At 40.1% G+C, this 26,611-nt stretch overlaps 1 protein-coding gene across 2 annotated transcripts; it reads left to right on the forward strand.

The window, feature by feature from the left end:
- The first annotated feature begins 11,231 nt into the window (after window positions 1-11,231).
- Window positions 11,232-26,611, forward strand: LOC139012115 (amine sulfotransferase-like). 2 transcript variants are annotated; one of them, XM_070417529.1, is made up of 8 exons: window positions 11,232-11,299; window positions 14,271-14,422; window positions 16,222-16,430; window positions 17,969-18,095; window positions 20,157-20,251; window positions 22,911-23,097; window positions 25,361-25,456; window positions 26,129-26,214. In XM_070417529.1, exons 2-7 carry the CDS (start codon window positions 14,281-14,283, stop codon window positions 25,411-25,413), a joined length of 813 nt encoding a protein of 270 aa, XP_070273630.1. In that variant the 5' UTR covers window positions 11,232-11,299; window positions 14,271-14,280; the 3' UTR covers window positions 25,414-25,456; window positions 26,129-26,214. The 2 variants fall into 2 exon arrangements, with proteins under 2 accessions (XP_070273630.1, XP_070273629.1); XM_070417528.1 differs by lacking the exon at window positions 25,361-25,456 and having other exon boundaries at window positions 26,129-26,611.

The raw sequence follows: 26,611 nt of genomic DNA on the forward strand, positions 1-26,611 counted from the left end.
AACCTAAAACAAATTTCTATCTAAAAAGTCCTTAGGTAAGAATATTTGAAAAGTATGTTCTCAGTCAGTCTCAAATGGTCATATACTATGTGATTACATTTATTTAACATTCTTGAAATAAAATTGAAGAGATGGAGAACAGATTACTAGTTGCCAGAATTGTGGTGGTGATTGCTATACATGTGATAAATTTGCATTGAACTATACACACACACACACTGGCTAAATCTGAATAAGCTCTGGGAACCATGAATGTCAACTTCCTGATAGGGATCATGTATTATAGTTACACAAAATGTTACCATGAGAAAGGGAGAGAGAAACATCAGTGATGAGAGAGAATGATCTGTTGGCTGCCTCCTGCATGCCCCCTACTGGGGATTGAGCCCAGAACCCAGGAATGTGCCCTGACTGGGAATTGAACCATGACTTCCGGTTCATAGGTCGATGCTCACCCACTGAGCCACACCTGCCGGGCTAGTGTAGGTATTTTTAAGAGTATTCTCAATTCCCCTCTTTTGTCTCTTATTACATTACTGCCATCATTTAATTTATCCATAAGCTACATTCATCCAATACATTGTAATTCTAGTTTATTTTTTATTTTGTTTCCGCATGAATTTAAAGAGTTCTAATCTGTGCAATCTGACTTCAAGGAGTCCCTGAACCAGCTGACATTACATGCAACATCTTGCCTGTATGCACCCATGTGTATTTTGGGGAAGAGGAAAGGTCCCCAGCTTTTATGAATTATTGAAGGGTTCTGTGCTTCTCCCACCCAGTTGGGTGTGAGGGGAGATAAATAGTATATTTTTCCACGAAGTTAGAATTTATGATTGGAAATCATATCAATGTAGTGTCAAATACCAAGTGTTAATTGGTTTATTTTTTTTAGAGATACAGTACAAATTAACATTAAACTATTTAATTAATTTACAGTTTATAGTCAAAGCCAAATATGGTCTAATCCTATGTACCTTCTTCATGTTGGAGACCGAATAATATGAGTTAATAGCCATAGTCATGACCTTAAATATTGCAAAACTATGAATTCACATTTATATTCTAAACAAGGATTATACAATCAAATGTATTTTTAAGGTTAATTTGGATTTCAATTATTACAAAACAGGTAACCCATGAGCTCTCTTATTCATATAGTGTAACCTTCTGCATTGACTTCTCCTTGAAGGGAATACTCTGCCTATTCATCTGGCAGATTCCATATGAGGGGAAAGAGCAAAAGTAGGATTTCCTTGTTTATTCTCCAAAAATGTCCCGAGTTTGGTTGTTTGATTCGCACGATGAGACATCTTTGCCTTCTAAGTGTTAGTCCTGGGCTCTCCTGATCTGCACACTGGAGTCTCATGGTCACCTGCCCCTCAAGATTTTCTCTCTCTCTCTCTCTCTCTCTCTCACTCTCACTCTTCCCCTCCCCGCCCCCCCCCCCCTACCCCCCCACACCCACACACACTCCGTAAAGCTCTGTAAATGCACTGTCCCTCTACTAAGGCACAACTCGCCCCTCACCACGCTCCTGGAATCAACCTATCAGACTTGGAAACCCTAGGGGCTGGGTCCTGGCTCCCTCTCTTTGTGCTCAGGGGCCCCAGCCTTTCTCGGGTTTCCAACCACGACTGGTCGGCTGCAGGTCGGATTGGCTGAGCTAGGAAGAGGAGCAGAGGCTTCGCCAAATCACAAATCTAGGATTTTCCTTTTCCTGGTCTATTCCCTAGAATCCTGGCAACAGATGTGCTCCATTGCTTCTCCCAGCGGAACCCTGCCCCGGTTGCTATGGAGATAGGACGCTGCAACTTGCGGAGCAAATAGGATCCAGAAATCGTTTAGCAGACCTCAGCAAAGCAACTGTCCTGCGCTGACTCTTTCCCCATCTGCACAATCCCTTTCATCCAGAAGTTTTTGGTTTTTTTCTTGATTCCCTCTATGGAAGAGTCCAGTGCCCTGGAGCAAGAAAAAGAAAACCAGGAATCGCGGGAAGAAGGGAGGCCGTGGGATGAAATGACAGCAGCTTCTACCCAAGATCCTCAGCCTGGATTATCTGAACACCCGGAGTCAGAGCAGGGGCCTGACACTGGACCCCAGCTCGGGAGCAGCCCGCCTGGGAGCCCGCCCGGGAGCAGCCCACCTCGGAGCCCGCCGTCTAGAGGCAGCCACCTGTGGATGACCTCGCGGGACCAGGTGCATCTCCATCTGCGCCTCCTCGGGAGCCCTCCTCTCCTCCTCCTCTGGTTCTGTCAGAAAAGCACCTCGCTGCACCGTGGCGCTCAGAGAAGACCGCGAGGGGGATTCCTGAAGCCGGGGCACCTCACCCTGACCACTTGCAACAATCATCTGATGAAGGAGAATCAACGCCTCATCAAACAGTCCAGTCAAAGGGGAACACCTTTCAACAGCTTCAGCAAACCGACGGTCACCTGTATGAGCCGAGGGACGCGAACCATAACAACTCTAAACAGGAAGACCTGAGATGTGACATTTCTCAGGAGGAAGACTCAGACAGTAAACGTCATCTGGATGAGGCTGAGCCTGAGCCTGAGCCTGAAGCGGCCCCCAGCATGCTTGAGAATGCCGTTCAGAATGCTAAGGCTTACCTACTAAAGACCAGTAGCAAGTCAGGCTTAAATCTGTAAGTCCTGGAGGGAAAAAGAGAGGAAAGTATGGCAAAGAAAGCGGGGTGTGAGTATATCTGGGTGAGAGTGTGTTTCTATGGGAAAATACCTTTGAAAAGTCTGTATTAGTATGAGTTGGTGGCTTAATAACTCTTTGCACCACAGGCCTCAAAATACGTCATTGGTGGAGATTCCTCTAGTTTCTTTAAAGACCCTTGGCACAGAGAAACAAAGCCTAGGAATTATGGAATCTTTGGTGTGAAGGAGTCCAAAGGGATAGTGAAGTCCCAGCGTCCCTTCAGGAAGCTTGTAACAGGAGCTTTCTGCCAGTGATGGGGAGCACCTGGCTCTGCTGTCAGCATCAGAGTGCTCGCCTGGCTTGGTTTTGAGTTCTCACCAGGCCAGTCCTGGGTGACCAGTTATCTGTTTTTCTGGAACTATCCTGATGTGAGCGCTGAAAGCTCTGCATCTGAAGAAACTCCTAGTCTAGGCAAACCGGGGGAATTAGCCCCCATAATTTTTTTTTTTAATGGTAGTTTCTTTTTTAAAAAAATATATTTTATTGATTTTTTACAGAGAAGAAGGAAGAGGGACAGAGAGTTAGAAACATTGATGAGAGAGATTGATCAGCTGCCTCCTGCATGCCCCCTACTGGGGATGTGCCTACAACCAAGGTACATGCCCTTGACCGGAATCAACCTGGGACCCTTGAGTCCGAAGGCCGATGCTCTATCCACTGAGCCAAACCGGTTCGGCGCCACCATAATTTTAAGGTCTAAAGAATAAAAAGTGTTCATATTTAATGTGTGCAATCTTTCACAAAACTCAAGATTGACCATTTAAAATGTTATTTACAAATTACTCTCTTAAACTACAATTTTCTTAAGCTTTAGGGATGTGATCTGCTGCTCAGTAGTGGACTCTACTTGAATTTCTCATATAAACTCTCATCATAATGCTCTGGGTTAAATAACAAGCAGGAATTTACAAACTTTGTGAAAAGTCCAAAAGCGCTCCTTATACATACTCGAGATCTCACTAACCATTTAAAACCTAATACAAACACAAAAATGGGCAAGCTTCCTTTACTGATTTTTTATAGTGGACATTGTTTAAGTATCTAACTTTTATTTCATTTCCAAATGCTCAGTCTCTGTGGTAATAAATGAATGCCTTAATATTCACTGTTTTCTTCTAGGTACTTTAGAGCCAGTCGTTAAAAACTCCTCCCTAAAAATAAACCCTCACTCTCTTGTCCTACTTGCTCTGCAAATTTGCAGACCCTATTTGACATACATTGAGATAACAACAAACAAAAACAAAAACCTAATTTTGACAATATAAGAACCGAATGTAGTTGCTGATTGGGAGGTATATCATTTACACAAATACAAAGCAGCATATTTGTGATCTCAGAAAGGCCCACTCTACACTGAGGAAGAATGATTTTCAGGGCCGACCTGAGGACAAAGTGATTGCAAATAATTTCTTGAGAGAAATGATATATATGGAGACAGCAAGCAAAGGCTCTCAGGTAGGACTTAGCAATTATATTAAAGTGATTTACAGTAGATTTACCTCACTGGGGCAGAAGTTATCATTGAACTAATTATTAGAAATGAAATTGGAGAGATAAATGCTTAACTGTCAGAGAGGAAATTTATGCAAGTTTCCTTATTGGTCTGAGGATTTTCTATCTAACCTGAGAGCACATTGACAGACAATTCAGTTCTTAAATTCACATTGTCAGTCTGGTATTTGAAAAGGTACACTTGTATAAAACTAGAAGCCCGGTGCATGAAATTTGTGCATGGAGGACAGTGGTGTCCCTCAGCACCACCTGCACCCTCTCCAATCTGGGACCCCTTGGGGGATGTCCGACTTTCTTAAAAGATATGTTCTCTTCTGTTTCATTTCCTAAGCCAATTATCTACTTCAGTGTACTTTAAACCTATTAGAAATACATTTCATATTCCAACTCCTGCCCACATGCAACTGAAAAAGAAGTGTCATAAAATATTATTCACCTTTATTAAAATGTAACACATCTAATACAGTACTTTTGTTCTATTAAAAACACTGTCCTAGCTTTTCTTTCATAACTGTATTAGTGTAGTTGCCTCTAACCTCCCATTAATTCATTACATCCTATATAATAAAAGCCTAGGTGGTGTTTGCGCGACGTTGTCACAAGATGGCTGCCACATAATGGCCACCCCCACTTCATCACAAGATGGCCGCCACAAGATGGCTAGCAGGGGAGGGCAGTTGGGGGCAACTAGAACTGCAGGGGAGGTAAGTTAGGGATGACCAGGCCAGCAGGGGAGGGCAGTTGGGGGGGTACCAGGCCTGCAGAGGAGGACAGTTAGGGGTGACCAGGCTGGCAGGGGAGGGGAGTTGGGGGCAATGGGGCCTGCAGGGAGCAGTTAGGCATTGAGCAGGCTGGCAGGGGAGTGGTTAGGGGGTGATCAGGCTGGCAGGCAGAAGCAGTTAGGAGCAATCAGGCAGGTAGGCAAGCGGTTGGGAGCCATCAGTCCTGGATTGTGAAAGGGATGTCCAACCGCCTGCAGTCGGACATCTGAGGTGTCCCAGATTGGAGAGGGTGCAGGCTGGGCGGAGGGACACTCACCACCCAACCCCCTAGTGCACGAATTAGTGCACCAGGCCTCTAGTTATTTCATAAAGTCTAATTCAGGAAAAAACAAAAGATTACTTAGCAATGCAGGTGGCAGCTTCCTTCAACTACAGTTGCACAAATGCTGCCCAGCATTTGCACCTATAGCAGCAAAACTGCTTCAATTAGAACAATTCTGATGGGCATCTTAGCTCCTTAGCTGTGTGTGTGTGTTTGGTAACTGCTTTGCAGACCAACTTTTCCCTCCGCCCATTCATGCTTCCTTCACTCTGGCACAGGTATTGTTCCTGAGAGCACTTTGCGTGTCTGCATACTAATCTCAGTCTGTTTCCTGAGAGAACCTAACTTAAAATATCTCACAAAATGATTTTAATGAAAGCAGCATGGTGACCCAAAGGCAGAACAGCAATGGTGCAGAACTGTCTGAGAGCAGAGTTTGGAGAGATAGCTCTTGACTCATGCCCTTGGCTATTCATAGACTCCAAGTGTTGCTGGGGAAGTGGTTCTGGGTGGGAGTTGGAAATGTGGAGGAGCATTTTTTGCTTGCACAATATCAGGGTGGGCAGAAAACAGAGACACTAGGCATTTTCTCGTGTGAGGACAGTTCATGAAAAACTTCTGACTCCTGCATGCATTTCTAATGTTTCTCTGGATATTCCTGGCTGTCAAAATCCCATATAGCTACATTAGAAAACAGTGTTGTGGAAAAACAGAGGTGTGGTGGGTGTGATAAGGTTTAGAACTTTTTCTACAATATAAAGAAACTAGAGGCCCGTTGCACAAAAAGATTCATGCAATAGGCCTTCCCTTCCCCTGGCTGCTGGCCCCTGTTTTCCTCTGGCACCCTGTACCCAGGCCTTCACTCTGGCCGGAGCTGCCTTCAGCGTCTTCGCTGCTCTGCTTTGCGCCTCGTATGCAAATTAACCGCCATCTTTGTTGGCGGTTAATTTGCATATCTCACTGATTAGCCAATGGGAGGCGTAGCGAAGGTATGGTCAATTACCCTGTTTGTCTATTATTAGATTAGATTCTATCATGCTCCTGTAACAGGTGAAGTGCTAAGAGAATCTGAGAAGAGACTTCAGGTCAGGATAAGGAGGCTCCTGAATAGGAAGAACTTGAGATACTTGGGAAAGCAAGACCCATATAACCAGCAGCAGTTGCCGGTTTCATGCAATAGACTCCTGTGCTGGAGTCCAGGAGGAATGAGAGGTGTCTCGGTGGAGGTCTGCAAAGCTCAAGGAAACAGAACATCAGCCAGACTAGAAGAGCCTCCCCTCACCAACACATGGTCACTGAACTTTCCTGTCATAGGCCCGTTTGGGAAGGAGAAATTAGAAGATCTGTTGAGTGCTATAATGTAAATCAGTGAGCTAAATATAGATGCCTTAACAAGCCAAATTAATTAGGAGTCTTTATTATGCCAGCAGGCTTAGAGGAATATTGCTTCTCAAATTCTGAGCAAAATATGGAGGAAGTTTTCCCTCTTAATATCTTTCTAGCCCTTTGTCTCCCAAATAAGGGTTTTTCCAGACCTTCTGCAGACTTTACAAAGAGCTCTGTGTAAGTTATTTTTGCAGGCAGCTTGTAACCTTGAGCATAGTACATTTCAGATAACTAATAAATACCTGGCATGAGAGTATGGGAGTATTATCATCCCCTTATGTTAGATGGCAGATCAGACAGCTAAGTTTATCTTCCCTATTATTCAATCAAGCTAAAAAGCAACTTTAATTTATAGTATAAGGGACCGTCTAAAAATAACAGAGTTGACTCATAGAACAAGGGATCATCTACAAGTAGCAGATAATTTTAAACAGTAATTTTACAAAATAGAGATTATTATGCTTCAGAGAGGGGAGAAACAGCCCTGACAGGAAGTTTCAATTGTCATTAAATTTACTCGTCACTGTTTAACACTGAAAGAGATGTGATCTTTCACCTATAGGCTTAAATTATTTTTATAGTTGAAAGGAGGATTTGAGAATAAGATGAGATTGGTTATAGATAATAGAATATAATCCCCCCCGCAAAACTGCTGAGCAATAGAGTGTAATCCTTTTACTGGATTGTAGGAGAATTAAGACACTATAATTAAAACCTTGGCTTGAGTTTGAATCAATGCTGGGAGGTGGCTTCTAGGGAACAAATCCTTCAGTTAATGGATAAGCATAGAGAATACTCTATGAAAGATACCTGAGAATATGGAAATCATGTAGGTCCTGCAGTTACACTTCAAGAATATTAACTGGTAGTTATATAACAAAGACAGTGTGGAAGCAAGTATGATTTTTTCTTCTTGTTGTTCCATATTTGTTATGATGCAAAATTAAGCACATGCCCAAAGCTTGTGTTGTGCTTGTGAAATGGGAGAAATGAGATTTATGTGAATTTTATTCTGCATTACCATATGATACAAACACATTTTTCACATTTAATAAGATTTTTTTGTTCCTATGGAGTTAGTCCATTTTGCTAAAGACAGCGTGTATTTCTCAGATTGCTTTTTCTAATGAATCCTATGTAATAAAAGGCTAATATGCAAATCAACCAAATAGCAGAATGACTGGTGGCTATGATGCACACTGACCACCAGGGGGCAGATGCTCAACACAGGAGCTGCCCGCTGGTGGTCAGTGCGCTCCCACAAGGGGAGCACCCCTCAACCAGAAGCTGGGCTCACAGCTGGCGAGCACAAAAGGGATGGCGGGAGCCTCTCCAACCTCCATAGCATAGCTAAGGATCCCCTGGGGGACGTCCCGGAGAAGTCCCCCTGCCGGCTTAGCAGGGAGCGGGCCTAAACTGGCAGTCAGACATCCTTCATTGGGTCCCGGACTGCCAGAGGGTGCAGGCAGAGCTGAGGGACACCGCCCCCCACCCCCCAAGTGCATGAATCTCGTGCACCGGGCCTCTAGTATATAAATAGTATTAAATTTCCATACCTCTTTTAGTCATGAAAAGGACACCATTGCCATGTATCAACCAAATTCAGTAAATTGTCTTGAAAATATGTTCACGAGTGCCATCTAGTGGTTAAAGAATCTATTGCATTTTTAGCTGCCACTATTGTTCTGCAGCTGAGTCCAGCTCCAGAGACAGAAGGCAAAAAACTAAAACAAACAGAAAAAATTTACCTCCCATCCTGGCCACCTCTTCAAATTTTGTCTCCCCTCTACAAAACGCCTGCCTTTGTTTACTCTGGGTGTCGGCTAGTTTGGGGTTTGTTGTTGTTTTCGTGTTGATCCAGACTTTGTAGATGTTTCCAAAAATTCCAGAACTTCAGTGACAGAGTTTGGTGTTCGCTGTGGCAGGCAGCAGAATCTGGATTTTCAGTTACAATTTTTGGCGACTCTTCTGGGACTGTGTGGAACCCGGTAAGGTCCCCAGGGCCTGGGCTGAGGGTCCCAGCTGCTTGTGGCAGGCTGACCCCATGACAGGGAATACAGGGATTTCCCAGCAGCTGTTGAGAGTTCTTTATCTCAGGACTCTCCCTGCTCTCCCTCTCAAGGCATCAGGGGCCTGAAACACTCAGCTGGTGGAAGGAAACAGGTCTCTGTGGAGTCTGTGGACTCCAAGTCTGACTGGGTAAGTCATCCTGGGGGCACAGGAGGGGTCCTCTACCACTGCGCTCTGGTCTGTTTAGCCATCCAGGACTCAGCAAGGAGTCACCTCTGGTATCACTTAGGCAGGGGTAAGACTCTATGACTTTAATCCCAGTTCCTCCCTGGGAGGGAATCAGTTTCTGTCTGAGAGCTCTGCTCTGTCTGTCTGAGAGCCCTCATCTGTCTGTCTGCAATGAATCTTTGCTTACAATTGTTCTTTGCTTGTTTTCTTCTCTTTTGGGTACTTGCTTTGATCATTGTTGTTTTGTAACTCATTTGTTTTGACCTTGTCTTTCTTTAGATTTTTTTTTTTTTTTTTCTGTTTTGAAACAGGAGACTTGGTCTTGGTTCCATCTGAGAGTCCATTAGGTTGTATTTTAGCTAACTGGTCGATTAAAGTCAATGACAAATCAGAATTGTTTGCCAAAGGTCTGGTAAATAGGATAAGATCTCTTATGTGCAAGATTTCATGTTGTTACATGATAAAAATTCTACTCTGAAAGAATCTATAATGATGGTTCAAAGACGGGGGGGGAAGGTCTCACCCATACCCCCAACAGTAAATTTCAAAATCATTAAAATAAAGAATGAAATGGTGGTTTCTGAGGGGCTGGGAGGTGGAGAGAATGGGGAAATGTTGACCAAGGGGTACAACTTTCAGTTAAACAATGAGAAGTTCTGATGATTTAATACATAGCATGGTTACTATAGCTAATACTGTATTGTGTACTTGAAATTTGCTGTAAGTGAAAGAGATAGTATTGCATCTGTGACAAAGGAATTGTTTTAGCTTTCTCATTTCCATACCAAGCAATGATATGGTACATGCAGCAATTAAAAATATTACTAAGCTTTTTGCTTCCATGGAACTTTCCACTGCTTGGTGAAATCTTATTTTCTAAGATTTTGGAGGTTGTGTCCTATTCCAATAATGGTCTGTCCAAATTACCAACTAAAGACAAAATAGAAAAGGGGATTTGAAAAAGCCCCATATAACTGTGATACAATAACTTAGTCTTTATCCTCAACCCACATACTCAATTTGTCTTGTCTTTTTATGTATTTTAAGAACTTGAGGATTTCACTTAGAGTTATAGCCAACTGGCCTACTGAAGGACAACAGGAAAAACATCTCAAAAGGCCCCTACACCATTTAGTTTAATGAAAATTTGGGTTATAAAATCAGAGCTTCTTGTCTGAGCTATTCATTTTAATAAGTAGTCTACTCCCTTTCATTTCTACTCTTTAGGCGATGCCACTCTCACAAAAGTGATTATTGTCTTAATTTATGAACATTATGAGAAACAAAAGAAGGCTGAACCTTTTATAAGCTTAAATTCTCTTCAGCTTAAACCTTATATTTTCTCAGTGAAGACTTGTTCTTTGAAAGGATTAAAAGCCTCCCGTAGAATCAAATTCTATTGCTAGTGGAAATCTGAGAATTATTATCAAAGAGTAATGTATGTAGGTAACAGATGACTGACAAATGGGAGAAAGTTTCCAGGGAGATGTCAGGGCAGGTGTGAGACATAGTTTAATTATTGTAGAATGCAAAAGAGATAGGCTGCATCTTCTGTAATGTGTCCTGAAAAAATGCAATATAAAACAGGAGTGGAGCCCTAACCAATTTGGCTCAAGGGATAGAGTTGGCCTGTGGACTGAAAGGTCCCAGGTTAGATTTGGCCAAGGGCATGTACTTTGGTTTTGGGCACATCCCCAAATAAGGAAAACACATGACATTTTTTCTTTATACAAGTACTTTCTCCTGTATTCACTAAGGATAGGAGGAGTGCAGGAGGCAGCTGATTGATGTTTCTCTTTCATCAATGTTTCTAACTCTCTATCTCTCTCCCTTCCTTTCTGTAAAAAATCAATAACATATATTTAAACAAACAAATAAACAGCAGTGGAAGGCAGTCACTTAGGAAGGACAACCCTGGATGTTTTAGAAAATGAATTTAAATACACTGATTTTATAAAGTTCTTTGAACCTCCCATAGCCATAGCCAGTTTTACATAGGATGTTTGGAGTAAAAACCTGGAAAGGAACACCAGCCTTCTGAGATAGGTCTAAAAGATTCATGAGCCATCCTTCATGCCCAAGGAAGATGTTGCTACAGCTTTCAAATATATATTGTTGTTGTTGTTTCCAATTTAAGTAAATATGACGACTGGTTACATGCAGCTGTCTTTATTATCGCCACCAGTTTTGACTCCTGCTTTGTCTGGACTAATCAGATGCCTATTTTCTAATATCAGTAAAGTATTACCTAACATATTTACTCAAACTGAGCTATCTGTTGACTCCCTAGAGCAATACTCATTGGCCAAAATACACTTGTAGGGAGTATTTATTTCTCAGCAGCACATCATTCTGTCATCCATGCAGTTATATCAGAAGTGGATTTTGCTTCATCAGTTGACGTGTAACAGTGAGTAGTGAAAACGTAGACATAGAGCCTCTTTCAAGTCTTACCCTCTCTTCAGCATACAATGTATTTATTTCTTTCTCCTCAATTTTCTGTTTTTTCTTCCTTTTCTTTTGGATTCAGGGCAAGAATAAGGAAAACACATGACATTTTTTTCTTTATACTTTCTCCTATATTCACTAAGGAGATACAAACAATATATGACTCGCCATTCCTGAGATCCTATATAAAAATGCATTCCAGCCGAACCGGTTTGGCTCAGTGGATAGAGCATCGGCCTGCGGACTGAAGGGTTCCGGGTTCGATTCCGGTCAAGGGCATGTACCTTGGTTGCGGGTTCATCCCCAGTGGGGGACGTGCAGGAGGCAGCTGATGGATCTTTCTCTCTCATCAATGTTTCTAACTCTCTATTCCTCTCCCTTTTTCTCTGTGAAAAACCAATCAAATATATTTTAAAAAAAAATAAAAATGCATTCCACACTCTACTCTTTGCTCCTCGTTTCTGTGACAGAATAGCTTGTTCTCTCTTAAGACTGTGCAAGACATACTAAATATAATAAGTCGTTAAAAGGAGTGATTTTAGAACGTTTTTGTGGGCTGCCTGAAACTCTTGCTCTGAATGAAGAATTCCTGGAATTGGTGCTTTTTGGTGTGTGTGTCCATGTGATACAGTATAAATTCTTTCTCACCACACTCCAAAGGTTGAGTTATCCAAGGTTTTTCCTGGAAAATTTCATAATAGCAAAGCCATAACAGCACTCCATCTATCTCCTGAAAGCATTCTTTGTGATTTACCAGTCAGTCTTTTCTATCCTCACTTTTCAATAGTTAAGGTTGCCTGGACTTCACCTTGAGTTAGGAAAGCTCTAGCAACTTAGTAGGGCCTTAATTGGATCTTTTAATTGGAGATCAAATAATACCCCACAAAGCCTTCTCTGGAGGTTGAGATAAACATTCATTGAAACAGTATTTTGTCCTCCCCCCCTGCCCTTTTTTAAGAGTGATTAGCAGGATTGTTAAAATGCACACATTCCAGAAATTCTAATCCTATCAGTCTGTTATAGGCCTAGAATATGAACATTTACCCAAACCCAGGAAATTCTAATGCAAGTGATGTTTCTACTCTTAATCAGCAAAATTATAACATCTGACTTTCCTCTATTGATCAAATGATTTAGATTGTTTGTAAAAGAATTAATGTTTTTTGACATGCACTTTAGACAAAGCCACATAGGCAACTTTAACAAATTCGTTTTCTAGGTGTGCACAGAAATTTTTAAAAATATACTTTATTGATTTTTTACAGACAGGAAGGGAGAGGGATAGAGAGTTAGAAACATCGATCAGCTGCCTCCTGCACATCTCCTACTGGGGATGTGCCCGCAACTAAGGCACATGCCCTTGACCGGAATCAAACCCGGGACCCTTCAGTCCGCAGGCCGATGCTCTATCCATTGAGCCAAACAAGTTAGGGCTAAAAAATTTTTAAAAGTACACAACTAACATATGTGGTGGTTCTAAACCTAGTGTTATTAGAACTTCTGGGATTTCCTCATCTATTTAACATTCAAGAATAGATTTCTCGCCCAGTTGGTGTGGCTCAGTGGTTGACCATCAACCTATGAACCAGGGATTACAGTTTGATTCTTGGTCAGGGTACATGCCTGGGTAGCAGGCTCAATTCCCAGAAGGGGGCATGCAGAAGGCAGGTGATCAATGATTCTCTCTCATCATTGATATTTCTTTCTCTCTTTTCCCCTCTCCCTCTTTGAAATCAATATATATATTGCAGGTGAAGCTAATAGAGAAATGCCTATCTGGTCCAATTTTTGAACAGATATGTCTTTAGACTGTGTGCTTCCTATTTATATTTTGACTTTCTTATTTAGATTTATTTAGGATTTCAGATAAAAATTCAATTGGAAAATGTCATAAAAAAACATATAATATCTTGCAACTATATCAGGGTGACATCTCCAAAGTAAAAGCAGTTGGTGTTACACACAGAGCATATTCCACAATTTATTTGAAATGGCAGACAGATCCCAAATCCTCAGAAGGTTCTTTCAGGGACAACAGATTATTTTTGTTCCAGAAAAAAAAAAAGTACATTTATTAGAGAATTTCCTATTTCTATAATAATAAAAATATGAAATACTAAGAAACTGTCTTAGTAAAGTGATTGAAGGCATGGTCTCTGTGGCCAAATAGTCTGGCATCAAATCCTGCCAGGTCTGCCAGCTGGGCAACCTTGCACCTCCTTTACCTTATTTTCCTTGGTTCTATGTTTGGAATCATGATAATACCTCCCTCAGGGGGTTTTAGGAAAGGCTGTCTAACCTTTTAGTATCTTAGTTTCCTCCTCTTTAAAATAGTGATAAAACCTCTAGTAATGTTTGGTTGCTGTTAAGAGTAAATTTTTATATATGCACCAGAGGCCCAGTACACGGATTTGTGCACTGCTGGGAGGGGAGGGCCCTCAGCCCGCCCTGCGCCCTCTCCCAGTCCAGGACCCCTCAGGGGTAGTCTGCCTGCTGGATCAGGCCTGAGCTGGCAGTCAGACATCCCTCTCACAGTCCGGGGCTCTCACAGTCTGGCACCCCTCACTCATTACCTCCCGCCTGCAGTGGAGGCAGGAGAGGCTGCTGCTCCCATTGCTGCACTCACCAGCCATGAGCCCGGCTTCTTGCTGAGCGGCCCTCCCCCTGTGAAAGTGCACTGACCCCCAGGGGTCAGCTCCTGCATTGAGTGTCTGACCCCTGGTGGTTAGTGCGCATCATAAGTGACTGGTCCTTCTGCAGTTCAGTCAATTTGCATATTAGGGTTTTATTATATAGGAAGCTGTTTAGTATGGCATGGGTTGAGACACATGACATTTAAAAGGTGCTTGGCATATACTGAATACTCCGTAAGTGTTAGTAATTACTATAAAATACTAAGAAATTGAAAGAATTTTATTTGTTTTTACTTGTAGGTGAATAAGTATGGACAACAAAGACACATATTTACTGAACTTTAAAGACTATAATTTTGAATCTTCTTTAGTTGATGCTGACTTTATAGAAAATCTAGATGATTTTGAAATTAGAGATGATGATGTCTTCATAATTACATATCCAAAATCTGGTAAGTTTGAGGAGTGGACTACCTGCTATCAGTTTTCACTCTGGTTTGGTAATACATGTGTACAAATGAGCCCTTTTCCAGACATTAACAGTAGCCCAGCCTACATTTAGAGCACCATTAGGATTTTTAATAAAGTTAAATAAATCTCAAAGTTTTACTGTATAAGGTCCTTTAAAATGCATATATTGTTGTTTTTTAAGGCACCTATGAAGAAACCAAATATTGAGCCAAAGCAGATACTAGGTCAATGCTCACCTGTTGGCTTTCTCTGAGAATGGAGGAAAAAATGTAAAAAAAAAAAAAACCCAGCAGGATTTTGGTTAGCAGCATCTCTCAGTCAGAACTAATTCCTAATATGCTTTTCAATTACTCTAATTGCTTTTATTTCCCTATAATAATGAAATAATTTTGAACTAAAGTAAATTGTCCTCAAATCTTACATTCCCCTTAAAAGCTTATCTTTTATATGTGCTTTTTAGAACACAGGGTGATTGGTGTTCTTGAATCAATGTACGAAGTGGTTAATATTGCTCAGAGATACATTGGAGTCAAAGTCAACACAAAAAAGTCATTCCTGATTTTCATGAAAGTGCTCCAGTCCCTCCCTTTTACCATTGACTTTCAAATTCAGGACCCTGTTTACTTTCCCCAAATTAGTAATACAATGCCTTTTCCCTGGATGTTTCTACTCTGCAAAATGTGTCAGCACTTTCGATATCAGGTGTCTTTTGTTTTCCTCCCTTAGATGTTGGTGGTGCCTCAGTTTGCTTAGGTTTAGGTTAAGCAGCCCATAAGAACTTTTCCTTTATCCTTAATTCAGACTAAGTACTTGGCACACCACACACCAGTCCTTAGTCCAACCTGATGAGAGATTAGTGACTCTCCAAGATTCACCATAAATTTTATCAAATCATCCGTGTCTATTAAAATCTACTCAATTGAGTAGCAATGATTGCAAGATTATTGACACCTCACATTCTTTTAGAACATTGATTATATATTCATGAACATAGGTTCAAAAATCCTGAACCCAATAAATATAAGTGAAACAAATCTAGCAATGTGAAAAAAAAAACCACAAACAAAAAAAATACTACTGTTACCAGGTGGCTTTATTTCAAGATTGGTTAAAAAATATATGAATGCAGTTCACCCACATTACTAGAGCATAGAAGAAAGCCTGAATTATCATTTCAACAGGTACAGAACAAGGATTTAATAAAATTCAGCATACATTCCTAAGGGAGACTATTAGCAAACTAGGGAGAAAGTGAGTTTTATCCTGACGAATAGAATCTACCAAAAACTACCACAGGCATCAAATGTGAGAGTGAAACATTTTAAATCAAGTATGAGACAAGAATGAACATCAGTGCTTTCATTTAGCACAGTATTGGGAGACCTGCACAATGTTAAAAAGAAAAGGTGAAAGGCGTCTTGATCTCTTAAACTGTCTATATTTCCAGAAGGTAAAATGTAAGAAAAACTAAGGAAGGAGAAACAGAGACAGCCGCAGAAAATCACATGAACAGAACTTACATGAATCACAGGGAACAAAAGAGCTGAAGGGTTAATCTAAATCACTATCACAACTTTTTTCCAGTAAAAATGGAACTTAGAACACCTAATTTTAATGTAAAACACATAGAAAAAAAGTTGGGCACATTTCCTTGGCATATTTGGAGTGGTTAAAAAGAAAGAAAAAGCTGCAAATAGTTTTGAGATAGATGGCATAATTATTTACATTGTTAATAAAAACATTAATTCAGGGTTGGAAATGAAATTATTTCTTTTTACAGGTACCATCTGGACTCAGCAGATACTAAGCTTGATTTATTTTGAGGGTCATCGTAACAGAACTGAAGACTTGGCAACCCTTGATAGAGTCCCCTTCTTGGAATACAATATCCGCAAAATGGACTTTCTCAACAGACCGTCTCCTCGTCTCTTCTGTTCCCACCTCCCATATTATTTAGTACCGAAAGGTCTCAAGAACAAAAAAGCTAAAGTAAGTCATATAAATAGCTAATGGACCTTTGGCACAAACAAAAATACTTTCTTCAAATATATTTTTCCAGCCTCACTCATTCACAGTCTTTCAAATGTGATGATTATAATCTTTGATACTGTTTTACACATTAAATACATATGGAATTATAAGTATATACATAAATTGGGTCATCTCTCACATTGCCTGTAGTGTGATTATATAGTATACAGCAACATTTCTTTGATGATAGCACATAAAATTCTATTCTTTTTAATGGTCTAGTAGAATTTATTGTATGGCTCTACAATGTTTAGTGTATTGATGGACAGATAAGTTGCAGCAAATGTATATATTACATCACAATACACATTCTTTTTTCTTTTTTTTTAATCTTCACCCGAGGATATTTTTCCATTGATTTTTGGGAGAGTAGAAGAGAGAGGGAAGACAAAGAGAAATATCGATATGAGAGAAACACATTGGTTGCCTCCTGCATGAGCCTCGACCAGGGTGCAGGCCAAGATGAGCCTGCAACCTAGGTAACCTGTCCTTGACCAGAATCGAACCCGGGACCCTTAGGTCCAGAGTCCCACGCTCTATCCACTGAGCCAAACAGGCTAGGGCCAAACTTTTTAGTTTTCAATATAAACTATAAATTATCTCAAACTAATCTGAGTTTGCATTTTACTAATCAATAATGAGATTAAACACTTTTTGATATGTTTATTGGCCATAATTATTTCTTATTCTGTGAAATTATTATGATTTTTGTCCAATTTCTAAATTTCATTGTCTCTTTCTTAATGATTTGTTTTATATATATTCTGGATACTAATAAATTATTGGTTATATGTGTTGCTTTTCTCCTACTTTGTTGCTTTTTGTAACTTCATGCTATATATTTTGATGAACAGCATTCTTTAAAATTAATTTAATTTAATTGATCAATTTTTATTTTAACTAAAATAATATTTTTCTGTTTAGGAAATCTTTTTCTTCTCTGAGACCAGAAAGATATTTTTTATTTTTAAGATGTCAAATGTTGCTTTCATATTTAAATCCTTAATCCATTTGTAATTTGGGGTGCGGGGGTGGGGGTCAGGTGTGAGGTATGAAGTAGAATTCCAGTTTTATACTGTATGGATAATTATTTGTTTCAACATCATCTGTTAAGTAGTTTTTCCTTTTGAAATGCTCTCAAGTGCTATCTGGGCTTTTTATCAAATGTCACTTAACGCTCACAGAGGGTACATTGAAACAGTTTTTATGAAGGGTAATTTGTAATATTAACCAACCTTAATTAAATAAATAATTTTACTTTTAGAAATTATTCCTATATGCTTGCACATGTAAAATGTCAGGTCAATAAAGTTGATTACTTCAACAGTTTTTGTAATATCAAAAAAAAAAGTATAACCTAAATTTCCATGAGTAGTAAGCTGGATGAAAGAAATTATTATGCATTCATATAGTGACATCTGTTGGTGTGAATAAACAACAACAACCTCTAAGGACAACCAAGAATTGTTAAAATTGTTTTCCTGTACCCCCTGCAGATTATTTACGTCTACAGAAACCCCAAGGATGTTATGACTTCATACTTTCACTTTTCAAATCTGGTGGTCACCCTTGAAGCTGGGAATGATATGGAACATTTCATGAAAAGGTTTCTAGATGGAAATGGTAACTATGAATTTATGCATTCAACTTGTTTATGAGGCCATGTTTCCATTTAGCCAAATTCTCAAACTTGGGGAACATATTTTAAGGAAATAAAGAAGAGTAACGCTAGAAGCTGGATGCTCATAAGTGGTTACTGCTCTGTTAATTTAATTTGTCACCAAATGGCTTTTCTATTCTCACCAGGACCACTTTGGGGATTGCTATGTTGCAAAGGCATATTGTTTAAGAAACAGTTTGGCCAGATCATAAAAGAACCGCAATGGTGTACCCATTCAAAGTGGATGTAGTGTGTGTGTTCTGTCACGGACTTATGGCAGGCTTTACATGGCAGCAGTGCAATATTCATTTCAACACTGAGGAGGATAGATTGATGCGAGAGGCTTGTGGAATGTGGAACTGGTGCTCTCACTTATTTAGGAGATTAGATTCAGGTCTGTCTTATAGATATCTGAAGTTGCTATCCAGAGATCTTAAAATTTATATATATAAAGAGCCAGGGCCGTCACAACCGAAACAAGTGAATGATGACCGAACAGGCTGAGTGGGGTGACAAGTCCAGCAGGGGAGTTAATGAAGGACGACCAGACGACTGAGCAGCAGGCTGCATGGGCGACCAGGCCACTAGGGGGGTTCAGTGAGGGATTACCAAACGACTGAGCAGCAGGCAGTGTGGGGTGACCAGGTTGGCAGGGAGGGCAGTGAGGGGCAATCAGGCTGGCAGAGGGGGCAGTTGGCGGCAACCAGGCCAGCAGAGGGGGACAATGAGGCACGACCAGGCCATCAGGGAGAGCAGTTGGGGGTGACCTGGCTGGCGGGGGGTGGGGGGGGGTGGGGGGGGGCGTGCGTGAGTGGCAACCAAGCCAGCAGGAGGGGGCAGTTGGGGGTTACCAGACTAGCTGGCGGGGCAGTGAGGGGAAACCAGGTCAGCCGAAGGGGCAATGAGGGGTGATCAAGTCAGCAGGCAGAGGCAGTTAGCGGTGATCAGACTGGCAGGGTGCCAGTTAGAGGTGATCAGGCAGGCAGGCAGGTGAGCAGTTAGGAGCCACCAGTCCCAGATTGTGAGAAGGATGTTTGACTGCTGGACAGTCCCGGCAGTCGGACATCCCCAGAGGGGTCTCGGATTGGCGAGGGTGCAGGCTGAGCTGAGGGGACCACCCCCCCCCCCCCCCATGCACAGATTTCATGCACTGGGCCTCTTGTCCTATATAATATAGAGGTAATATGCAAAATGACCATCACAACCTCACACAAGATGGCTGCCCCCATGTGGGCACAAGATGGCCACCGCAAGATGGCTGGCAGGGGAGGGCAGTTGTGGGTGATCAGGCCAGCAGGGGAGAGTAGTTATGGGAAACCAGGCCAGCAGAGGAGTGCAGTTGGGGGCGACTGCTCCTGCAGGGGAGGGCAGTTGGGGGCAACGGGGCTGGCAGACAGGGCAGCTGGTGGCCATCGGGCCAGCAGGGAAACAGTTAGGCGTCGATCTGGTTGGCAGGGGAGTAATTAGGGGGTGATCAGGCTGGCAGGCAGAAGTGCTTAGGGGCAATCAGGCAGGCAGGCAGGCGAGTGGTTGGGAGCCAGCAGTCCCGGATAGTGAGAGGGATGTCCAATTGCCAGTTTACTCCATTGGACCTAAACCGGCAGTCGGACATCCCCCAAGGGGTCCCAGATTGGAGAGGGTGCAGGCTGGGCTGAAGGACACCCCTCTCCAGTGCACGAATTTTGTGCACCAGGCCTCTAGTAGATAATTAAAGGAGAAATAAAGACAGTTTTTTAGGTGGAAGAAGTAAGAAAGTAAGGAGCTTCCCTTCAATCTTCACAATTAGTTGTTTGGGTTTCTTATTTTCTCACCTGCTGCTTTTCCTAAATACATAGGAGAGGCAGGTTTCCATTAAAATCATGTAATTATTTCCCAAAGCACCATTTTTACAAGGTAACATAGATGTCTAATGGTGGGGGCTTTACTTTCCTTCCAGGGGATTCCAGAACAGAAAAGAAAGTCTCTAGTTTGCTGTTTGATAAGTGCAACATCTTTACCTTGTCACTTACTAATTTCCCCCCCAGTGGTAGGAAGCCGTTGGTTTGATCACGTCAGAGGCTGGTATGAGCACAGACATGACTTCAGTATTCTGTTTATGATGTATGAGGAAATGAAAAAGGTAAGAGGCAAAGGTTATTTTTAAAAATTATTTCTTTGAAACCCTTTTTGATTTTGGGTTTAATGAACCACATTTTCCCAGTTTTCTTGGAATCTAACTACTTCTCATGCTTTTTCAGGGGTTTCTCATTTCCTGCCCGACCCTCAATTATTGGTTTCCTCAGGGCTCTCCTCCCACTGCACACAGTCATCTTTTGTGGTTCCTTTTCATGCAGCCATCAGTGTCAATAAGGGCAAACTCACATGACTAGTGATTGAAGAAAGAGAAAAGGCACTTTGAAACAGTGGGGCCAGTCCTGGCCAGTGTGACTAGTTGATTGTCATCCTATGCAATAAAGGGTTGCTGGTTCGATCCCCAGGCAGGCCTGGGTTGCAGGCATGATCCCTGGTAGGAGGCACGATGTTTCTCTCCCTCTCTATTCCTCTCTCTCTAAAAATCAACAAAAATATTAAACAAACAAACAACAAACAAAAACAACCCTGGGGTGAGAAGCCACTAAGATTTGGCCAATTAGTCAGAGGTAATTGTGTGCCCAGTGATGCAAGTTCTTTGTGTTTTGTTGTTGTTTTTATTAACGAGAATCTTGAAATGTAGCTTTCATGGAAATCACATAGTATTTACATGTTGGCATCCAAAGAAACTGTTATAATACATTGTGTAAACCCAACCAAACACGTTTGAGGTTCACTATTTTGTGATCTATGGTTGATATGTTGACTTCCTGCTACATATCTTACTTGCTCATTAATTCAAAATTATAAAATGCCTATTATGTGACAGACCCTAAATCATCAGACAAAGACAATTGAACCCTTTATTTAGAGAATTTATAATCCAAAAGGGAAAACAAATATTCACTAAGTAGGTATATATACTTCAAATCTATGATAACTGTTAAAAGGAAAAGTGCAAGTATGATAGGATATGAAATATACTGATCTGGTATAGGTAATAGGCAATTGTTTCTGGAAAAGTAACATGACAACTTCAAGTGAGTAGATATGAGTTGGCAGGGAGGTAAAAGTGAAGTCTAAGCCAAGAAAAGAGAATGTGCAAAATATCTGAAGCTGTCAGGTGCATGATTTCTTGGAAGGAAGAAGTTAAAGAGCAAGGTGGAGGGAATGAAAGATTAAGATAGAGAGGTGGATACAGTAGGAGCCAGACCATGCAAGGTCTGTAGACTTTGTTAGTGATAGTAATTTCTTCATCTTAAAAGCAATAATGAGCTTTTTAACAGTTATTTGAAGAATAGCAATATGATAGAATTAGTATCTTTAGAATCTAATTCCCTCTAATGGGTTTAAAAGTGATAATAGTAAATACAGGCAAACTAGTTAGAGACCAGTTTGCTAAACCACAGTTCATTGTTAGTGTAAATAAATGCAAATGATCTGGGGATGTTGTTTTTGTATCCTACAACTTTGCTGAGTTTTTTAATAGTTCTAACAGGGTTTTGATTTGTTCTGTTTCTTTCGTTTGTTTGTTTTTTATAGATCTTTAGTGTTTTCTATGTATAAAATCATGTTGTATGTGAACACATAATTTTACGTCTTTCTTTAAATTTGGATGCCTTTTTCTTGTCTATTTACTCTGGCTAGGACTTCCAGTATTAGGCTGAATATAAATGGTGAGTATTGGCATCCTTGCCTTGTTCCTGATCTTTTGTTGTTGTTGTAGTTGTTAATCCTCACCAGAAGATACTTTCCCATTGATTTTTAGGGAGAGTAAAAGACAGAGAAAGGGAAAGACAGACAGAAATATTGATGTGAGAGAAACACACTGATTGGTTGCCTACTGCATGTGCCCTGAACAGGGCCCCGGTTGGGGAGGAGCCTATAATCATAGTACATGCCCTTGACTGAAATCAAACCCTGGACCCTTCAGTCTGTAGGCAGAGGCTCTATCCACTGAACCAAACCAACTAGGGCTGTTCATCTTTGCATTCCAGGAGTAAATCCCACTTGTTCATAGTGTATAGTTCTCTTAATACATTACTAAATTTGTTTTGCTAGTGATTTGTTGAGGATTTTTGTATCTTATCTTTCATAAATGATATTGGTTTTTAGTTTTCTTTTCCAGTAGTGTTCTCATTTGGCTTTGTTATCAGGGTAATGCTGGCCTTATAGAATGAGTTTGGAAGTATTTCCTCCTCTTTGATTTTGTTGAAATTTTGAAGTTAGAGGATTGGTGTTAATTCTTCTTTAATTTGTGTGTGGTAGAAATAACCAATGAAGCCACCAAACTTGGACTTTCATTTTTTGTAGCCATTGTATTTAATTACTTGCTTTACTCTTCCCCTCATGAAATTGTAAACTCTTAACAAGCACAGATAGCATATTATTGTTCTCTTAAACTTCTCCAGCACCTATCACAGTTTTTGAAACATAACATTCCTAAAAGTACCAGTTGAATGAATGAATGATGAGTAAATGAGGGGGAGTTGTCCTTATAAAATGAAACAGTAGAAAGCTCTAACAAAGCTGACAACCAGAGCACTCATTTTCATAGAAGGAGTAGGAAAGTAATATATCTTTGTCAAACTTTAGACTTACAATAAATCCAATCACCTTCAGTTTTCCAAAATGTGATGAAGATGTTGGGATGTAACTCATGCATTCTTTGTAAGCTAAATAGTTTCTCATACCCACAATTCTTTCAGGATCTCAGAAGTTCTGTGCTTAAAATCAGCCGTTTTCTTGAGAAAGAACTGAGTGAAGAGGATGTGGAAGCTATTGTAAAACAGGCTACATTTCCGAACATGAAGTCTGATCCAAAAGCCAATTATGATGAGATTCTAAAACATGAAATCGGGAAAAGAACAGATGAGGGACATTTTCTGCGCAAAGGTGATACTCAGTGGTTTTTGAAGCAAAAGTGTTGAGAGTTCCGTGATTGCTTTGTCCCTACAGTAATTAAGGGGTGTTTTTACCGTGTCTTTCTAAGTACTGTCATGTGGAACCTGGAGAGAATCAAAGATCTTAACTGCCAATGGCCCTGGAAAGTATCCCAGGAAACTACACAATTTTTTAGTACATAGTCTAACACTTGAACCTAATTAATCAATATTACATTCCTTCTTTTTAGTCTACATGTCCCTACTCTTTTTTTTTAACATATTTTTCCCCTTTATTGATTAAGATGATTACAAATGTGTCCTAATCCCCCCAATGTTGCCTCATCCCCCCAATCCTACCCTCACCTTCACCCCCTGTTGTCCGCATCTATCACTTATGCTTATATACATGCATACAAGTCCTTTGGTTGATCGTTCCCCCTCACCCCCACCCTCCCCTACCTTCCCTCTGCGTTTTGAGCATCTAATCGACGCTTCTCTGTCTCTACATCTGTTTTTGTTCATCGGTTTATGTTGTTCATTATAATCCACAAATGAGTGAGAGCATGTGATATTTATCTTTCTCTGACTGACTGATTTCACTTAGCATAATGGTTAGCAAGTCTTACCTGAAGGTTATGTATATATGTGACCAGGACAATTCCAATTATTGTTTTTCTTTATTTCTCCTAGAACATTCTAGAAGTAAACCCAACATGTATTTTGTTGTGGGGGAGGGAGTTTGAGTTACTTATTTCCTCATGTGTCAGATTTCTTCAATGTAAAAAGTAAATTAATACTTCTTGAAACCGCCGAAACCGGTTTGGCTCAGTGGATAGAGCGTCGGCTTGCGGACCTCAGAGGGGTCCCAGGTTCGATTCCGGTCAAGGGCATGTACCTGGGTTGCCGGCACATCCCCAGTGGGAGATGTGCAGGAGGCAGCTGATCGATGTTTCTCTCTCATCAATGTTTCTAACTATCTCTCTCCCTTTCTCTCTGTAGACAATCAATAAAATATATTTAAAAAAAATACTTCTTGAAACCAATATGCTATGAATTCAAGTATTCATTAACAACATGCAATTAATTTTTATCATGCTTCTATGACATGCCAGGAATTAAGAATGAATATACTTTCCCCCTGATACTTAATTTCAATTAAACAATTTTTTTGATCTTTTAATGTACATTTTTCTAGAACATAATTTGTATTTCTTTTAGTCATTTTTTATTCACTAATTTATCCATAACTTAGCATTTTGATGATGGATATTTATTCTTAATTAATGAAGATCTGCTTGAAATTGATCTTGATATTGCCACTTTTTAAAAGTGTTTATTTTTTGTTCCATATATTATCAGCTTTTAAGTCTCATTGCTTAACTAGACCAAATACAAAGTAATTCTCATGCCCATAAATAGCTGGCTAACTGTTCCAAATGCCAATGATAATGTTTAAACAAGAAAATTTGATAGTTGAAGATGGCAAATAATCTTAATTTAAATTGGCTTAATGACAGTATCTAAGTTCCATCAAGTAAAACTGAAGCAATGACAGCTCTGAACACACTCTCTGACCTTGATTTCATTACTTGAAAATCTTTGGGTTTCATTTTTTTAAATTTTAAAATGTTTTTATTGATTTCAGAGAGGAAGGGAGATGGAGGGAGAGATAGAAACATCAATGATGAGAGAGAATCATTGGTTGGTTGCCTCCTGCACGCCCCACATTGGGGATTGAGCCCGCAACACGGGCAGGTGACCTGACCGGGAATCAAACTGTGACCTTCTGGTTCATAGGTCAACATTCAAGCACTGAGCCCTACTGGCCGGGCTTTCTTTTCAACTTTACTTATTTTATCTTTAGCTTTTTATTTATGTATTTTTACTTTTTAAATTATAGTTGTGATTCAAGATTATTTTATATTGGTTTCAGGTATGCAACATAGTGGTTAGACATTTCTATAATTTATGAAGTGATCCCCCCAATAATTATTGTACCCACCTGGAACCATACCTAGTTATTACAATATTATTGGCCATATTTGCTATACTGTATTTTACATGCCATACCTATTTTGTAATTACCAGTTTGTACTTCTTAATCCCTTCAGTTTTTCAATTTTAAAAATGAAGAAATACTGATATTGTGTTAAGAATTAAATTACATGCTAGATATAGTTTACCAAGTATGGTGCCTGGCATTTTTTTTTTAATTTTTGTATATATATTTTCTCTTTATTTTATTCTTTCCCCATCCCCATTAATTCCCCCAGTGTTCGGCAAACGCATTAGTCAACAGAGCCAATATCAACAGTACAACGATTGAAATTTCTTTTGAGAGCCAAATTTATTAAACTTAAACTAAATAGGTAGGTACATTGTTATTAACCTAATCAGGGTACTCCTAAGGCTTAGGAAGAGCCACACTCAAGGGGCCAAAGAGCCGCATGTGGCTCGCGAGCCGCAGTTTGCCAACCACGGTCCTATCCCATCTTCCACCTCTACCCACCTCTCTTTCTCTCTCAATCACCACACTGTTGTCCATGTCCATGAGTTCTCTCTCTTTTTTTTTCTCATTCTCTCCACCCCACATTCCCAATAGTTACCCCATACCAGAGTTGGCTGTCTGCTCTCTATGTATGAATCTATTTTGCTTGTTCGTTCAGTTTGTTCATTCAATTCCACATATGAGTGAAATGAGATGGTACTTGTATTTCTTTGGTGCCTGGTATTTAGTAAAATATATGAAAAAATTCTAACCTAGTCCTCTATTTTACTTTTGTTATACCATCTCAATAAACATTATAACTTAATGGTAGTGGTTGGTGAAAGCATAATAGCTAAGGATAGTGAACTTTAGAAGTATTTTTCAGTTTGTTTCTTAGTTCATTTTTGTATAAGGAAACATGAAGTATCAAACCCATGGAGAACTACCAGATATTTAGCGTGGCTTGAAGAGGAGATGAAAGTGGGTGGGAAGAAACTCTTGCCCTGATAGTGCCACTTACTCACCCAGGTGCCGATCGTGTGCTTATTTCTAGGTACCGTTGGAGACTGGAAACATCACTTGACAGTGGAGCAAAATGAAAGATTTGACAAAATATTCGAAAGGAATATGAAAAATTTGCCTTTGAAGGTCATCTGGGATTTAAACGAGGAGTAAAATCAGTGTAAAAGAATTCTAAAAAAATCTAACTAGAGAGGCTATTTTAATATACACATTAATTTGTGCTTCTTATGCAAATGTTAATTACAAAACTTTATTAGTAAAAAATGAGTAAACTGTACTTAGATTAGTTGCCAGGAGTTTGATAAACACTTTGAAATTTAAAAATTAAAATGATTTAGGAGATAGTCTGCATTGATACCCTGTATTATAAATTGAAAAACAGGAAGCATGTAATAGGAATTATAAATGTTCTGAGTTTTCTGTAGTGTGTATTTTTTCTTTACCTACAATTAAATTGAGTATCAATGAAACATTAAAATGTATTGTATTATTGTAATTAAGAGTTAATTACAAT

This window comes from Myotis yumanensis, unplaced genomic scaffold (genome assembly GCF_028538775.1).
Source record: "Myotis yumanensis isolate MYYU_CA2020_CCGP unplaced genomic scaffold, mMyoYum1.0.hap1 SCAF_6, whole genome shotgun sequence".
NCBI lineage: Eukaryota > Metazoa > Chordata > Mammalia > Chiroptera > Vespertilionidae > Myotis > Myotis yumanensis.

Excerpts from the sequence above, each read along its gene's own strand:
- LOC139012115 (XM_070417528.1), top strand. The coding sequence starts at position 14,281 with ATGGACAACAAAGACACATATTTACTGAACTTTAAAGACTATAATTTT. Across the intron at positions 18,096-20,156 it reads AAGGTTTCTAGATGGAAATG|TGGTAGGAAGCCGTTGGTTT; the intron begins GTAACTATGAAT and ends TTTCCCCCCCAG. Across the intron at positions 20,252-22,910 it reads TGTATGAGGAAATGAAAAAG|GATCTCAGAAGTTCTGTGCT; the intron begins GTAAGAGGCAAA and ends CAATTCTTTCAG.